Source organism: Thamnophis sirtalis, unplaced genomic scaffold (genome assembly GCF_051295495.1).
Source record: "Thamnophis sirtalis isolate CommonGarterSnake01/CBP01778 unplaced genomic scaffold, rThaSir2_p1.2 scaffold_1, whole genome shotgun sequence".
NCBI lineage: Eukaryota > Metazoa > Chordata > Lepidosauria > Squamata > Natricidae > Thamnophis > Thamnophis sirtalis.
Window position 1 is genome coordinate 169,310,803 of NW_028261381.1, and position 17,976 is coordinate 169,328,778.

At 45.2% G+C, this 17,976-nt stretch overlaps 1 protein-coding gene across 1 annotated transcript in view; it reads left to right on the forward strand.

Annotated features, from left to right (window-relative positions):
* CRLF1 (cytokine receptor like factor 1) overlaps positions 1–17,976 on the forward strand; it is a 61,641-nt gene that overhangs the window by 28,498 nt on the left and 15,167 nt on the right. Inside the window, exons 2-5 of the mRNA XM_087703269.1 lie at positions 2,775–3,056; positions 7,643–7,772; positions 8,803–8,972; positions 15,627–15,784. Of these exons, the coding sequence (XP_087559395.1) occupies positions 2,775–3,056; positions 7,643–7,772; positions 8,803–8,972; positions 15,627–15,784 (740 nt within the window). The remainder of the gene's footprint in view (positions 1–2,774; positions 3,057–7,642; positions 7,773–8,802; positions 8,973–15,626; positions 15,785–17,976) is intronic.

A 17,976-nucleotide genomic window follows, 5' to 3' on the forward strand; every position in this document is an offset into this window, starting at 1 on the left:
TTCTCTTTGAGAATAGAGCAACTTTTCAAGCTGTATTTCCTGGACTAGAATCAGTGATGGGTTTAAAATTTTTTTACAACCTCTTCTGTAGGTGTGGCCTGCTTTATGGGAGTGCTTGCCAGCCACGTGACTGGGTGGGAGTGGCTTGGCAGTCATAGTGATTGGGTGGGCGTGGCCAACTTGTAAAATGTGGTGAAACTCACTTAACAACGCTCTTGCTTAGCAACGAAAACGTTGGCTCAGAAACTCTGGCATTTGAAGCGTGCAAATCTTAAAGCTGTCAAGTTACAAGGCCCTTGCACCCCTAACCCTTTAGGAAAAAAAAACCCAGGGGTGTTCAAACTTGACAGCTTTAAGACTTGTGGACTTCAACTCCCAGAATTCCTCTTTCAGTCATGTTGGCCCAGGAACTCTGGCATTGAAGTGTGCAAGTCTTAAAGCTGTCAAGTTACAAGACCTTTGCACCCCTAATCCTTTAGAAAAAAAAAACCCAGGGGTGTTCAAACTTGACAGCTTTAAGACTTGTGGACTTCAACTCCCAGAATTCCTCCTCCAGTCATGTTGGCCCAGGAACTCTGGCATTGAAGTGTGCAAGTCTTAAAGCTGTCAAGTTACAAGACCCTTGCACCCCTAACCCTTTAGAAAAAAAAACCCAGGGGTGTTCAAACTTGACAGCTTTAAGACTTGTGGACTTCAACTCCCAGAATTCCTCCTCTCGCTCTTCGTCTTGATGATGTGGGGACGGGCGGGGGGAGGGAGCTGGAACCGGTTCTAAACAGCACTATAGATTTGTGGAACCTCTTCTACAGAAGAGGCTAGAACTGGCAGGAACCCACCCCTGACTAGAATCCTCTAAAAATGACACCAATATCACGCTTTGGCTTCTCAGATACCTTTAATTATTACTACATTATTACTACATTTACAAATATGTAAATATGATTTAAAGTAGTTAGTAACTAGAAGATCTCCAAGGTCCCTTCCAACACTGTTATTCTATTCTATTTCTATTCTGTTCTAACTGTCCTAGCATATTGATGTAAAATAGGTGTTTATGAAAAGACAGAACTATAACAAATATACACAAACATGCAGAAAGGTACAGGCAGTCCTCAACCTATGACACATTTGGAACTGGAGCTTCTGTTGCTAAGCACTGTAGTTGTTAAGTGAGCTGCAATGAATTTTACAGTCATTTTTGCCATGGTCATTAAGTGAATTGCAGTGGTTAAGCGAATCCAGCTTCTCCCATTGACTTTGCTTGTTGGAAGCCGGCCTGGAGGTCACAAACGGAAATCGCATGATCCTGCAATCATCATATATGCACATGCTGGTTGACATGCAGCTGAATTGGGATCGGAGCCGAGGTGGCGCAGTGGTTAAATGCAGCACTGCAGGCTACTTCAGCTGATTGCAGTTCTGCAGTTCGGCTGTTCAAATCTCACTGGCTCAGGGTTGACTCAGCCTTCCATCCTTCCGAGGTGGGTAAAATGAGGAGCCGGATTGTTGTTGGGGGCAATAGGCTGACTCTGTAAACCGCTTAGAGAGGGCTGAAAGTCCTATGAAGCGGTATATAAGTCTAACTGCTATTGCTACTGCTATGTGACTGCAGGGTGACTGCAAAGTTCATGTGATGATTGGTTGCATGTTTTCAGTTCTGTTGTAGTTTTGAACGGTTAAATGAACGGTCGTAAATTGGGGACCACCTGTATTCGGAAATAATGTACTCTATGAAGCAAACAAAAGAAATGTACATCTAGGCATGGCTAGAATGGTTGGGATCAGGCTGCATGCAAATTTAATAAGTTGATTGATAGTCCTTAATTGATAAATTTGGTGTAGAGGTTAAGGCACCAAGCTAGAAAGTGTGAGACTGTGAGTTCTAGTCCCGCCATAGGCATGAAAGCCAGCTGGGTGACTTTGGGCCAATCACCAGGAGACTGTGAGTTCTAGTCCCGCCATAGGCATGAAAGCTGCTGGGTGACTGTGGACCAATCACCAGGAGACGTGAGTTCTAGTCCCGCCATAGGCATGAAAGCCAGCTGGGTGACTTTGAGCCAATCGCCAGGAGACTGTGAGTTCTAGTCCCGCCATAGGCATGAAAGCCAGCTGGGTGACTTTGAGCCAATCGCCAGGAGACTGTGAGTTCTAGTCCCGCCATAGGCATGAAAGCCAGGTGGGTGACTTTGAACTAATCACCAGGAGACTGTGAGTTCTAGTCCTGCCATAGGCATGAAAGCCAGCTGGGTGACTTTGGGCCAATCACCAGAAGACTGTGAGTTCTAGTCCCGCCATAGGCATGAAAGCCAACTGGGTGACTTTGAACCAATCACCAGGAGACGTGAGTTCTAGTCCTGCCATAGGCATGAAAGCCAGCTGGGTGACTTTGGGCCAATCACCAGGAGGTAGTGAGTTCTAGTCCCGCCATAGGCATAAAAGCCGGCTCGGTGACTTTGGGCCAGTCCCTCTCCCTTAGCTGAACCTACCTCACAGGGTTGCTGTGGAGAAAATAGGCGGAGAAAGGTGTGTTGGATATATTCATCTCCTTGATTTTATTTGTAAAAATAATAAAGGTGGAATACAAGTAAATAAACACATAATACAAATATATTTCCTATTAACTATTGTAGAAAGAAGGGCTGCTAATGCTATTTCTGATCGCCAAGTGGCATAACCTCTCACCTTCAGGGTTATTTTTGGATGCCCCCCTCAAGGAACCAACCAACCAACAACCAGAGATTGACCTGATCTTTTCTTTTTCCCTTTCGCTGCAGACCCAGCCATCATAGCTCCCCAAGACGCCACCCTCCACATTGGTGCTTCGTTCACGGCCAACTGTTCCGTCACGCCCAATTCAGGCCTGAAGGCCGAGGACCTTTATTGGACCCTGAATGGCCGAAAGCTCCCAGCCGAGACCTACAAGGTCCTGGGGGCCACCGCCCTCAGCGTCACCCTCACCCAGCTGAACGGATCGCGCCAGCAGTCAGGGGATAACCTGGTGTGCCACAGCAAGGAAGGCGGAAGCATCTTGGCTGGGTCGTGTCTCTATGTAGGACGTACGTTGGAGGCTTTGTTGGGTGGATTTCCTACCCCCGCCCCCCATTCTCTGGCTCAGACCATAGGCGGTCCTCAACTTATGACCATGATCCCAAAGGTGCTTTTAAAAACAAAGCAACTGTGGGACAACCATGACCCGGCTGACTGAGAATCTCCATAGACATTCATGACCCCAAATTTCCATTACTAAATGAGACAGTTGTTAAAGTGAATTTTGGCTCATCTTACGACCTTTCCAAGGTGGCTCAGTGGCTACGATGCTGAGTTTGTCGATCAGAAAGTTCGGCGGTTCGAATCCCTAGCGCCGCATAACGGGGTGAGCTCCCGTTGCTTGTCCCAGCTTCTGCCAACCTAGCAGTTCGAAAGCACGTGAAAAATGCAAGTAGAAAAATAGGAACCACCTTTGGTGGGAAGGTAACAGCATTCCATGCACCTTCGGCGTTTAGTCATGCCGGCCACATGACCACGGAGACGTCTTCGGACAGCGCTGGCTCCTTGGGTTTGAAACAGAGATGAACACCGCCCCCTAGAGTCAGGAATGACTAGCACGCATGTGCGAGGGGAATCTTTACCTATGATCTTTCTTGCCACAATTGTTGAATGAATCTCGGCAGTTGTTATGTTAGCCGCACAGTGAATGTGGCTTCCCCATTGATTTTCCCCTGTCAAAAGTTGGCAAAAGATGATCACGTGACTCCGTGGACACTGCAACCGTCATAAGTATGAGCCAGTTGCTGAGTGTCCAAATTTTGATTATGAGGCTACGGGGGTGCTGCAACAACCGTGAATGTGAAAACTGATCACATAAGCTGCTTTTTTTCAGTGCCATTGAAACTTTGAATGGTCGCTGAACGAATGGTTGTAAGTCGAGGACAGTGGTGGGATTCAGCCAGTTCACACCACTTCGGGAGAACCGGTTGAACTGGTTGTTGGAAGAAATAATTAGATCAGAGAACTGGTTGTTAAATTATTTGAATCCCACCACTGGTGGAAGACCAGCTATATGTCAGCTCCTCTTCATTTACTAATTAGGAAAGAATGACCACGAGTCTCCATGTGTGGAAATCAAGTGTACTTTTACTAATTAAAAATGATTAAAGGCGTAGCGAAGCGAAATCTGAACATTTAGGCGTGAAATAGCAGTAGACTTATATACCGCTTCATAGGCCTTTCAGGCCTCTCTAAGCGGTTTACAGAGAGTCAGCATATTGCCCCCAACAATCTGGGTCCTCATTTTACCCACCTCGGAAGGATGGAAGGCTGAGTCAACCCTGAGTCGGTGAGATTTGAACCGCTGACCTGCTGATCTAGCAGTAGCCTGCAGTGCTGCATTTAACCACTGCGCCACCTTGGCGAAAACGATTCACCTCGAAAGCGATTGATATATAGAATAGCCCATTCCCCACCCCTTGGCATCACAGTTAGAGGCCAATCATAATTCTCCCAAGTGTCAGGTGCGAGATAACTTCAAAAGGCATCACGAAGATGGAATGTCGACGCCGTTAATCCTGGCGGGAAACTCCCACGCATGCGTAGTCCGATCAGCCGGTGAACTCCAGAACCTTCCTCCAGCACAAAGAGTAACCCCACCCAAATACCATGCCCTCCCTCCCCGTTTCATGGCAGCCGAAGCAACAGCAAAGCAGAGGCTGACACTATATAAATGCCAAACAGAACGGCAGTGAATATAGACGGGGGGGGGGGGGGATCACAATTCGCTTTCCCTTTAGATGGTGAGCTAGAAGCTTCGAGCAGGTTAAAACTGGCTTTATTTATTTATTCATTCATTCATTCATTCATTTTCATTTATTCATTTATTTATTTGCAGGTAGTCCTCGACTTACAACAGTTCATTTAGTGACCGTTCAAAGTTACAACGGCACTGAAAAAAGTAACTTATGGCCATTTCTCAAACTTACAGCCTTTGCAGCCTCCTTCCAATCCTGTGATCCAAATGTAGATGCTTGGCAACTGGTTCATACTTAGGACCGTGGCAGTGTCCCAAGGTCACGTGATCCCCTTTTGCTATCTTTGGACAAACAGAATCAATGCGGGAAGACAGATTCACTTAACAACCGTGTGACTAACTGACCAACTCCAAATGATTCACTTAACAACTGCAATGCAATGCAATGCAATGCAATGCAATGCAATACAATACAATACAATACAATACAATACAATACAATACAATACAATACAATACAATACAATACAATACAATACAATACAATACAATACAATACAATACAATAGCAGATTTGGAAAGGACCTTGGAGGTCTTCTAGTCCAACCCCCTGCGTAGGCAGGAAACCCTATACCGTTTCAGACAAATGGCTATCCAACATCTTCTTAAAAGACTTCCAGTGTTGGAGCATTCACAACTTCTGAGGGAAGCTGTTCCACTGATTAATTGTTCTAACTGTCAGGAAATTTCTCCTCAGCTCTAAGTTGCTTCTCTCCTTGATTAGTTTCCACCCATTGCTTCTTGTTCTGCCCTCAGGTGCCTTGGAGAATAGTTTGACTCCCTCTTCTTTGTGGCAACCCCTGAGATATTGAAAGGCTGCTATCCTGTCTCCCCTAGTCCTTCTTTTCATTAAACTAGACATACCCAGTTCCTGCAACCGTTCTTCCTATGTTTTAGCCTCCAGTCCCCTGATCCTCTTTGTTGCTCTTCTCTGCACTCTTTCTAGAGTCTCCACATCTTTTCTACATCATGGCGACCAAAACTGAATGCCGTATTCCAAGTGTGGCCTTACCAAGGCATTATAAAGTGGTATTAACACTTCACGTGAACTGTGGCAAGAAAGGTCATAAAATGGGACAAAACAAGGGATGAAATTCAGCAGGTTCTGACAGGTTCCGGAGAACCAGTAGCGGAAATTTTGAGTAGTTTGGAGAACCGGCAAATACCATCTCTAGCTGGCCCCAGAGTGGGGTGGGAATGGAGATTTTGCAGTATCCTTCCCCTGCCATGCCCACCAAGCAACACCCACAGAACTGATAGTAAAAAAATTGAATTTCATCACTGGGCAAAATTCACTTAAATGGTTCATTTAAAAACAGAAATGTTGGACTCAATTGCAGTCATAAGTTGAGGACCACCTCTATCTATCTATCTATCTATCTATCTATCTATCTATCTATCTATCTATCTATCTATCATCTATCTATCATCTATCTGTCTGTCTGTCTGTCTATTATCTATCTATCTATCTATCTATCTATCTATCTATCTATCTATCTATCATCTATCTATGAATGAATGAATGAATGAATGAATGAATGAATGAATGAATGAATGAATGAATGAATGAATGAATGAATGAAAATTTTGTATGGCCGCCCAACTCACTTTTAGTGATTCTGTCATTCTTACAACGATAAAATCCAATAGTCACTCAAATAATCCATCTGCAGTTCTCCATCCCATTCTGGGTTCCTGGGGCCCATTTAGCGTTTTGGGGGTTGTTGTTGTTTTTGTCTTTCCAGCGTCTTCTCTGAAACCTTGAAGCGCGATACAAGAAGGTTTCTGCTCTTGACTGTTGCTCTCGAAGAGAAAAAGATGCCATTTGAACCATGTCTAAATCAGTAGTCTAAATTTTTATCATCACAGGGCTATTTTTAAAGATTTGGTTTCGGAAGGATGGAAACTTCTGCTGGCTTGTTGTCACGCAGAAGGCAACTGCAGGCCATGGTTTAAAATTTCTCACCAGTGCCAAAGGAGAAAGAGGCACTGCTGTTTTAAAAAGCTCTCCTTTTACTATTTCGTATCCGTTGGCCTTTGTGCTTCCCTGTAAGCAGCAGAGTCTGTTTACCAATATAGAAAGGCAGTCCTCAACCTACAACCACCATTGGAACCTGAATCTCCCTGGTGGTTAAGTGAGTTGTGCCAGATTCTATTTAGCTTTTTTGCTATGGTTGTTAAGTGAATCACTGCAGTTCTTTAAGTGAATGTTGTTAAACAAATCCAGCTTCCCGCATTAACTTCACTCGTCAGAAGCCAGCTAGTACACAGAACTACTGCAACCACTGAGTAACCACTGAGTAACCACCAAGTAACCACCGAGTAACCACCGAGTAACCACTGAGTAACCACTGAGCTGCAGGGACACAGTGGTTAGAGTGCAGTACTGCAGGCTACCTCTGCTTGCCAGCTGCTACCAGTTTGGCTGATCGAATCTCACTAGGCTCAAGGTTGACTCAGCCTTCCATCCCTCCAAGGTCGGTAAAATGAGGACCCAGATTGTTGGGGGCAATACACTGACTCTGTAAACTGCTTAGAGAGGGGCTGTAAAGCATTGTAAAGTGGTATATAAGTCTAAGTGCTGTTGCTAAGTGCTAAAAGGTGATCACATGATCCCTGGGATGCTGCAACCACCATAAATAATGCCACTTGCTAAGTGCCCTAATTTTGATCACCTGACCGTGGAGATGCTATGATGGTCATAAGTGTGAGGCACACCTATAAGTCCCTTTTTTCCAAGTGACATTGTAACTTCAAATTGTTGCTAAACTGTTGTGAATCAAAGCCACCTGTATATACCCGAGTATAGAGCCCTATGAATTTATTTATATTTTTCAGTGCCTCCTGAAAAGCCAACCAACATTTCTTGCTGGTCCAAGAATTTGAAAGACCTCACCTGCAGATGGGTACCTGGGTCAGAAGGCGAGACACACCTGCATACCAATTATTCCCTGAAATATAAGCTGAGGTAGGCTGATGGCACGGGCATAGAAGGGGTGATAAGTTGGTGATTTGCCCTTTAAAATGAGCCACAGTGGCGCACTGGTTAGAGTCCAGTACTGCAGGCTACTTCTGCTGGCTGCCTGCAATTTGGCAGTTCAAATCTCATCAGGCTCAAGGTTGACTCAGCCTTCCATCCTTCTGAGGTGGGTAAAACGAGGACCCAGACTGATGGGGGCAATAGGCTGACTCTGTAAAACCGCTTAGAGGGGGCTGTAAAAGCACTGTGAAGCGGTATATAAGTAATTACTATTGCTATTGCTATGACCATGTTTCCCCGAAAATAAGACAGGGCCTTATTTTCTTTTGACCCCCGAAATAAGCACTTGGCCTTATTTTGGGTCTTATTGTTTTTGAGGTGCAGGAGGCAGCGAGCGTGGTCACCTCATGGCTGCTGCTGTGTTGCAATATTTTCGGGGAGGGCTTATTTTTTGGGGGAGGGCTTATTTTAATGCACCGGGGAAGTGTTATTTTTAAGGAAACAGGTTGTAGAAAAGACACAGAATGAGATGGACTTTTGTAGTCTTATTGAATTTCAGACAATTCTTCCTGACCTGGTATCAGTCAAAACAGGATTGTGATCTCTATGCTGGCTGGGGAATTCTGGGAGTTGAAGCCCACATATCTTAGCATTGCCGAGGTTGAGAAGCAGTGATTTAGGGCATGGGTCCCCCAACCCATGGTCCACGGACCGGCATCAGGCGTTGGCATGCCAGCAACCAAACCGTGCAAATAAGCAGTTCGGTATAGTGCTTAAAGTGCTGCCTAGAAACCAGGAGGTTGTGAGTTCTAGTTGCAGCTTAGCCACAAAAGCTGGCTGGGTGACCTTGTGCCAATCATTCTCTCTCAGCCCAACATACCTCACAGGGTTGTTGTGGGTAAAATAGGAGGAGGAAAGAATATTAGAAATGTTTATTGCTTGTCTTACTTATGCAGTAATGAAGGTGGGATTTTAAAAAAATCTAATCCATAAAAGAAAGAACTCCCTTATTTTACAGATGGTATGGCCGGGACAATATCTGCCAAGAGTACCACACCGCTGGCCCATATTCCTGCCACATTCCCAAGGATTTAGCCCTGTTCACGCCTTACGAAATTTGGGTAGAAGCATCCAACCGACTGGGAATGGCTATATCTGATGTGGTGATGCTGGACATTGTCGACGTTGGTAAGAAGGTCCTCGAAGTTGACCAACAATCTTGATGGCAACTGTTCACGTTTCGTTGGCAAAGCTGTTTTAAACTCACTGTGGTCAACTTTGATGCTATCGGGGCTGATTCCGTGAGGCTAATGTTTCCCTTGACAATTTCAAAAGTTGTGCAAAAGTTTCAGCTTCTGTGGCTTTGAATGCTACCAGTTGGTTTCCTCTGGCCAACTCAGCCCTGATTACTACAGATAATCCTCAACGTATGACCCACAAGGAAGCCCAGCATTTATGTTGTCAAGTGAAAAATTTGTTAAGTAAGTTTTGCCCCATATTATGGCTTTTCCTGCCGCATTTGTTCAGTGAATCGCTGCGATTGTTAAAAGTAGTAACATGGTTGTTAAGTGAACCCGGTTTGTCCATTGATTTTGCTGATCAGAAGGTCGCAGAAGGGCGTCATATGTTGTTTGAATGTTTGAATGTTTATTTAATTTGTATGCCGCCCCACTCCCGAGGGACTCAGGGCGGCTAACAACCAAAGGGGGAAAGGGGAAACAAATAGGACAAAAGACAGACAAAGTAAAAACAACAGCAGTCGCAACATTTCAAGTGGGGCTGGAAATTCATCAGCCCCAGGCCTGCAGGAACAACCAGGTCTTCGTGGCTTTGCGGAAAGCCTGGAGGGTGGTGAGGGTCCGGATCTCCACGGGGAGATCGTTCCAGAGAGCCGGAGCAGCCACAGAGAAGGCCCTCCCCCGGGGATTTGCCAGTCGGCACTGGCTGGCAGATGGAATTCGGAGGAGGCCTAATCTGTGGGATCTGATCGGTCGTAGGGAGGTAATTGGCAGGAGGCGGTCTCTCAAGTACCCAGGTCCGATACCATGTAGGGCTTTAAAAGTAACGACTAGCACCTTGAAGCGTGTCCGGAGCGTAATTGGCAGCCAGTGCAGCTCGCGGAGGATAGGTGTCACGTGGGTGTACCGAGGTGCACCCACAATCGCTCGCGCGGCTGCATTCTGGACAAGCTGCAGTCTCCGAACACTCTTCAAGGGCAGCCCCATGACTTCTGAACACTGTAACCGTCATAAATATGAGTCAGTTGCCAAGCATCCGAATTTTGATCCGTGACCAAATACAACAGATATTACAACAGTGTGAAAAAAAGGTCGTGAGTCACTTTTTTTCCAGTGCCGTTGTAAGTTCAAACGGTCACAAAAATGAACTGTTGCAAATTGAGGACTACCTGTACGAGGGAGAGCTAGTTTGGTGGGAAATCTTGGTACCCAACTTTATAAACAAGGAATGAACCTGTCACATGAGCCAATTATTTCCTGGTTTTGTCTCTGGAATGTTTCTACTTTATTTCTAATTTTAAGACAGAAGGTAAGTGAATGGATAGAGTTGAAACAACAGCTGACTTCCCAAAACCCATCATGCTCTGATCCACTTGGGAGATTTGTTCTTCTTGCCATCTACATGTACACACCCAAACTAAACTGTATTGTCAAGGATGTACACAACTGTAAATCATGTGACCATGGGAATGCTGCAACGGTCACAAGTGCGGAAAATGGTCGTAAGCCACTGTTTTCAGTGCCATTATATTTTTGAATGGTCACTAAACGAACTGTTGTAAGTCGAGGATTACCTGTGCCAGAAGTAAAGAATAAATCATAAAGGAATCCTTGGGAATTTTACTCTGCTTCTCGTTGCTGACTCTAGGGGGCGGTGCTCATCTCTGTTTCCACTGAACCATTGAGTCACCACTGTCTGAGGACATTTCTGGGGTCAGCATGATGTCATGGAATGCTGTTATTTTTCCCACCATAGTGGTACTTATTTATCCACTCACATTTGCATGCATTCAGACTGCTAGGTTGGCGGGAGCTGAGGCGAGGACGGGAGCTCTGCCCATCGCATGGCACTCGGGTCTCGAACCTGGGCTGCCTGCTTTCCAGCCGACAAGCCCAATTCCCGAGCTATCATGTATCCTTCTGTGTCACAATGAGGGTGTAAAATCCATCGGGTACCATATTTTCCTGGAAATAAGACCTAACCGGATAATTTTTTCAGGATGCTTGTAATATAAGCCCTACCCCCAAAATATGTCCCAGTTAAGATCATCAGCCAGACTGACACATTTAGTAATATATTCCCCCAAAAATAAGCCCTAACCGGAAAATAAGTCCTAATGCATCTTTTGGAGCAAAAATGAATATAAGATGCAATGTTATTTTTGGGGAAATACGGTAGCAGTTATTATCCTTCACAGCCCCATTGTTAGTGTTAAGCCGCTAATTCTCACAGGTGGGTAGACTTCCCAAGCATGGAGATTCCACTTAAATACAGGTAGTCCTTGACTTATAACCATTGGTTTAGTGACCGCTCAAAGTTACAACGGTGACCTGTGATCATTTTTCACACTTATGACTGTTGCAGCATCCTAACAGAGATGTGATCAAAATTCAAATGCTTGGCAACTGATTCATATTTATGATCATTGATGGGTCCCGGGGTTATACGATCATCTTCAGCGGTGGGTTTCACATTTTGTTATCACCGGTTGGCCGCGCGCCTGCTTGCTTTGTGCATGCCCACTTCGCAGGCGCCCCTTCCGTGCATGCGTCTGGTCTCAAAAAGATGCCTAAATAAGACGGCATAGAGCCAGGGCGGGTGGGACTGGCTGGGGAATTCTGGGAGTTGAAGTCCCCCGGTCTTAAAGTTGTCAAGGTTGAGAAACTGCTAGTGGCAAGAGATAAATTCTAGCCAGTCATTCTCTGTAATGACAATCCTTAACATATGTTGTAACCTCACATGGGATACATTGGACTCCTATGGAGAAGTAGGAAAAGTTCAGACATACCAAGAAACAGATCTTTCACCTCTCAGGAAGGAAGCCGTGAGCAGGAAACAGGTTATATGTGAGTGGAATTGCTCCTAATCTAATTAGGATCTTTCTTCTTCTTTCTTTCTTTTTTTCCTGTGCGGCATTTTGCTCCCTTCCAGACATACATTTGAGGGACGCGATGGCTGAGTGGCTAAGATGTTGAGCTTGTCGACCAGAGGGTCGGCAGTTCAGCGGTTCGAATCCCTAGCGCCGCGTAACGGAGTGAGCTCCCGTTACTTCTCCCAGCTTCTGCCAACCTAGCAGTTCGAAAGCACGTAAAAATGCAAGTAGAAAAATAGGAACCACCTTTGGTGGGAAGGTAACAGTGTTCCGTGAGCCTTCGGCGTTTAGTCATGCCGGCCACATGACCACGGAGACGTCTTCGGACAGAGCTGGCTCTTCGGCTTAGAAACGGAGATGAGCACCGCCCCCTAGAGCTGGGAACGACTAGCACATACGTGCGAGGGAAAGCTTTACCTTTACCTTAGACATACATTTGCTGTTTTTTAACCCTTTCCCTTTCAATTGGGCCCTCCAAACGTTCAAACCTTGTTGGCATCAGCCAGCCACTAATAGGGCTCAGATGGGACAAAGCAATGATATATACTCCTCAACTTACGACCATAAGTTGTGCTAGTTGTTAGGTGGGTTACCATGGAAGTGACCTGACTTCACTAAATTTTTGCAGTGGTCATTAAACAAAACCATTGTATGTAATAGATGGTTATTTTGCTGGAAACTGGAAGTAAATGGGAGTTTCCCAGCAAAAAAAAATATGCCATAAGTTGAAATTATGTGACCACAGGATGCTCTAAATGGCCATAAATGCAGATCGGTTGCCGAACACCCAAAATGTGATCCCGTGACTTTAGGGGTGTGTGTGTGTCAGCTGTTGGAACATTGAACTGTAAATACCTTTTGGGGAGTCTGTTGTATCTTTGAACAGTTCACTAAGCAAACAGTTGTTAAGCAAAGCCTATGTGAATATAGAGTCTGCACTGTTGAAAGGAGGGGGACTGGTGTGGTAGCCTAGAGGTGGAGCTCTCGCCTCACAATCCGGAGGTTGTGAGTTTGATCCTATGTAGAGGCAGATATTTCTCTGCGCACGTTGAGAATATATCTGCTGAATATAACTCCACATTGGCAACTTGGAAAGGCATCCGGCCAGTCAACACTCATCTCCATTCAGTTGTCCAGATTCCACCCCGAAAGAGGTTAATAGAAGATGATGTTGAAAGGAGGGGATACCATCCGCATTAGGCAAGGAAGACCATTCTATTTATGTTTGATTTTACATCAGTCAGGAACTAAGAATCAGGACCGTACCTTAAGTTGCAATTCAGAACATATTTATTGTTGAAGTCTATACACAAGAATCTAGTCAACTAAAGTCCAATGCTAAATCATTAGTGGGAACGTAATGATTCTAGGCTGATGGCTCGTTTAACTCCACCCCACCCAGCTCTGCCTCCTGGTCTCCTACAACATGCAATCAACCCCCTGAGCATGGATTAGAGCTTTGATTTCAGCTCGTCTAAAATTGGGCTGCAACCGCAAGTAAGAAGGGAGGGACAAAGAGGTGAAAGCACCACTGGCGTTAAAGAAGATGCTAAATCCATGGCTCTTTCAACCTCTTGCTCTTCCCTTGTGACTGAGGCCCTGGTGATGCAGCCACTCTGCAAGATTTGACCTTGGCAGGCCTTCTTCTGGTTGGCTTCTGTAGAAAGATGTGTATACAGCAAGCTACAGCTGAGGCACTGAGGCACTTTTTCCAAGACCCACAAATATCAGAGGACAGCGGTTGTCCTAGGAGATGTTGGTCTGGTTTCCCCTCTTTCCCTGCAGCAGCCATTTCCAATGAGTCCTGTCAAAACGCCAGGCCTGGACTCCACTTCACACAGGTGGTGTTGTGGCCCGCCAGTGGCCAGCACAGCTGGCAGCAGAGTCAGACAGTGTTGAGGTTGGAGAGGAACATGAGCCAGTCCTGGAGTCTGGGGAAGGCTCGGACGAGGGCTCTGCATCGGAGGCAGAGATGAGGCCAAGGCCATCTGGCAGTTCTCAGCTGCCTTTGGAGCGATACAGCAGTGGGGCAGAGGAACAACTGGAGCCTGTTCCCAGTGTGTGCATGCACAGAGCTGCCAGAAGAAAAGAACAGCTGAGAAATCTGGGTCAACTTGGGAGTAAAGCCACAGGTGGACGGTGAACGGCCCCTCCCATAGGGAATAAAAGAGGAGCGAAAGGGGAGTGGGCTTTTGCAGGAAACAATTCGTTCGTTCATTCGTTTCAGGAGTGTGAAAATCTGTCCATGAATCTCAGAGACTCTGTGCCCAGTCTTTTCCTTGCACAGCACCTCATTTGGGAAATATTTACATGGCAGCTTTCCAAGATAGATTAGGTCTGTGGTCATCAACATTCCTTTGAAAGACGGTTTATAGAGCCTTGGCTGAATGTGAATGAGAGGAATTCACATTTGTTTAATAAAAGGGGTTTTGTCGGGACCAGGAATCTGCCTCGTGCTTTTTGGGGAAGTCTAGGTTGGAACAGGTGGTTCCCAACTTCCCAATGAAATATTCCACTAGGAACAAGTGGATCCCTGTAAATAAAATGTTGCAGCAAGGAGGGGTTGTCTGCAGTCGGCACTGCTTTGCTACGAACCCATCCTCAGCAGAGCCTTTTCCCTTAATAATGGTGGTCCTCATTTAACGACCAGTTGCTTAGTGACTGTTCAAAGTTACGATGGATCCCCCCAAAAGGGAAAGATAGTCCTCAACTTCACAACAGTTCATTTAGTGGCTGTTCAAAGTTACAACTGCACTGAAAAAAAAGCGACTTAACGACCATTCTCCAGAGTTACAACCTTTGCACCATCTCTATGATGATGTGATTAAAATTCAGAATTTGGCAGCTGGCAACTACTGTATTTATGGCGGCTGCAATGTCCCAGGACCATGTGATCCCCTTTTGCAACCTTCTGGCAAGCAAAATCAATGGGGAAGCCAGATTCATGTTGCTTAACTTAACAACTGTTGTGATTCACTTAACAACTGTGGCAAGGAAAGTTGCAAAATGGGGCAGAATTCACTTCACCGTTTCACTTATTAACAGAAATGTTGGGCTCAACTGTGGTCATAAGTCAAGGACTAGCTGTACTTAGGACCTGAGTTCGAAGCTATGATACACACACACACGATACACACACACACACACATCCTGTAATCATGTGATGACATTTTGGGCGCCTAGCAACTGTCTCACCTTTACATATGTCCACAGAGTCCCAGGGTCATAGGACTACAATTTTCTATGTTTTTATTTTTTATTTTTACTGATTCCTGGAGTTTGCTCTGTTGACAGGAGGCAACCTAAATAGGAGATAACTAGCATACCTGAAAGATGCATTTTGCTGTGCTTGCCTCCAGTCTCTCAGATTTCCTAAAGATGCCCTAATTGGTTCATAACTATCGAGTCAAGTTTTCGATACAAAACCAGTGATTTATTAGGAGCGCCATTAGGGAATATCTGTTGGGAGTCAAACCTGTGCTTTGTTTGATTTACTTCTGAACTTTACCCCTCTTCCTTCCCTCCCCTCAGTTCTGTGTCATAAATCACATTACCCTATAGTTGCACCCCTCCCAAACCGGCCGCAGTAATCTGAGATCCGACTCCAGCCGAACAGTATGCGTGGAATGCACTCCCCCTCATTCTGTCCCCATGACAACACTGAGTGTTGACACAGTCCTTTTTAAGTCTTAATCTTGATTTTAAGTCCTGACTTGTCCCCTGCTTGACAGTCACAACCGATCCACCCTCGGATGTCCACGTGAGCCGAGTGGGAGACCTGGAGGACCAGCTCAGCGTGAGGTGGAGCGCGCCTCCCGCCTTGAAGGATTTTCTCTTCCAAGCCAAATACCAGATCCAGTACCGGGTTGAGGACAGTTCAGAATGGAAGGTGAGCCTCCTTAACAGGGTGCGAAATTTATCCTGCACAGGGCAACCATCAGCCGGAGTCATCGGGAGCTGCAGCGTGGTGCGGCCGCATCCACATGGACACGTGGTCCAAATTTGGGCCCTTGGAGACTCACAGGTAGTCCTCAAGTTAGTACAGGTACTCCTTGACTTAACAACCATTTGTTTAGCCACAGTCTGAAGTTACAACGGTACTGCCAAGTTTCCAAGTAATACATCCCCTTCAATAAGGCATATTCCTCCAAGAACATTTTATTGAAACATATCAAATTGGCACAGACTTGGTGGAAAACCAGCTCTTAAGTTCCCGACGGTTTTACACCCAATTAAAACTTTGTCACTCCCCCTCCAGAGTTTCCAGTCACATGGTCCAATCGGCATGTAGTCCAGTTGCTAGGTGACCTCAGTCTCCACCTTTCGAACACCTGCACCAATGTCCTTGATTCCCAGGGGAAATAATTTTGTTTAGGCTAAAAAAACCCAGCTATCTCTACACCCACCTCCCTCTCTCCTTAGCTCCAGGCTGTGTCAGCCTTGAAGCGATGCAAAGAGAAATCATAGAGGAAAAAAGCTACAAGGAGAAAATGGCCACAGTTTGGTCAGCCTTAGGCAGTGTTGGGTTTCAAAATTTTTTAGAACCTCTTCTGTAGGTGTGTCCTGCTTTGTGGGAGTGGCTTACTGGCCATGTGACCAGGTGGGAGTGGCTTGCTGGCCATGTGACTGGGTGGGTGTGGCTAACTTGTAAAATGTGGTGAAACACTTAGCAACCAAAATGTTGGCTCAGAAACTCTGGCATTGAAGTGTGCAAGTCTTAAAGCTGTCAAGTTACAAGACCCTCGCACCCCTAACCCTTTAGGGGAAAAAAAACCCAGGGGTGTTCAAACTTGAGAGCTTTAAGACTTGTGGACTTCAACTCCCAGAATTCCTCCTCTCGCTCTTCATCTTGATGATGTGCGGACGGACGGGGGGAGGGAGCTGGAACCGGTTGTAAACGGCACGGTAGATTTGTGGAACCTCTTCTAGAAGAAGTTGGAACTGGCAGGAACCCACCCCTGGTTTTGGGGTACTCAAAAAAGTGACTTAACTGTTGTTCACATTTACAGCCGTTACAGCCGTTGCAGGGTCACATGATCAGAATTTGGATGCTTGACAATGGGCTCATATTTATGACAGTTGCCATGTCCTTGGGTCATGTGATCCCCTTTTGCGAACCTCTGACAAGTAAAGTCAATGGGGAAGCCACATTTTATTTTATTTATTTATTTATTTAATTAGTTTGTATGCCGCCCACTCCCAAGAGACTCAGGGCAGCTTACAAGTAAAAAAGGGAAGGGGAAGACATACAAAAACAAAACAACATTAAAAGGTCCACACATTCACAACTTAGGGTGGGGTTGGACAAAGTCAGTGAGCCGCCCTGAGTCCCCTTCGGGGAAAAGGGCGGCATATAAATGCAATAAATTCAATTCAATTCAATTCAACCCTGATGCAGCCCTCAATGAAATTGAGTTTGACGCCCCTGTTCTAACTTATATTTGAAGTTTAAGTAACAAACATTTCAGAGACAACTTGTTTTTCTTCAAACTAAAAGTGCGTGTTTCAACTGACTGATTATCCTGTCCTTAGGCCATGTACTACCTTGGTACATTTTATGAGTTGAGCGCCTGCTGTTAAAAGTAAGCGTGACTGGATTTAATGCAGCTTATTGGAAAGAAATGAGACTAAAGACTGCAGGCTTATCCTCTAAAATGGCTGATGGATTTTTAGTTTTTAATATGAGTATGAGGAAAATAATCAACAGAGTGTGCCTTAACCGCAGAGAGCAAGATAGTGCCAAAGCAACATAGTTTATAGAATTTATTTTATTTTACTTAAGTACATTTATAACGCCACCTAACCCACTACATACATACATACATACATACATACATACATACATACATACATACATACATACATACATACATATATATATATATATATATATATATATATATATATATATATATGTTTGTGTGTGAGAGAGAGAGTGAGTGTGTGTGTGTGTGTTGTATTTGTGCTGATAAATAAATAAAGGGAGACTAGTATAGATCTATTTCAAGCTATTTAGCTCTCATCAGCTAGCCATACCCTTACTGGGATTTTAACCTGTGCTGTATTACATATTAGGCAGTT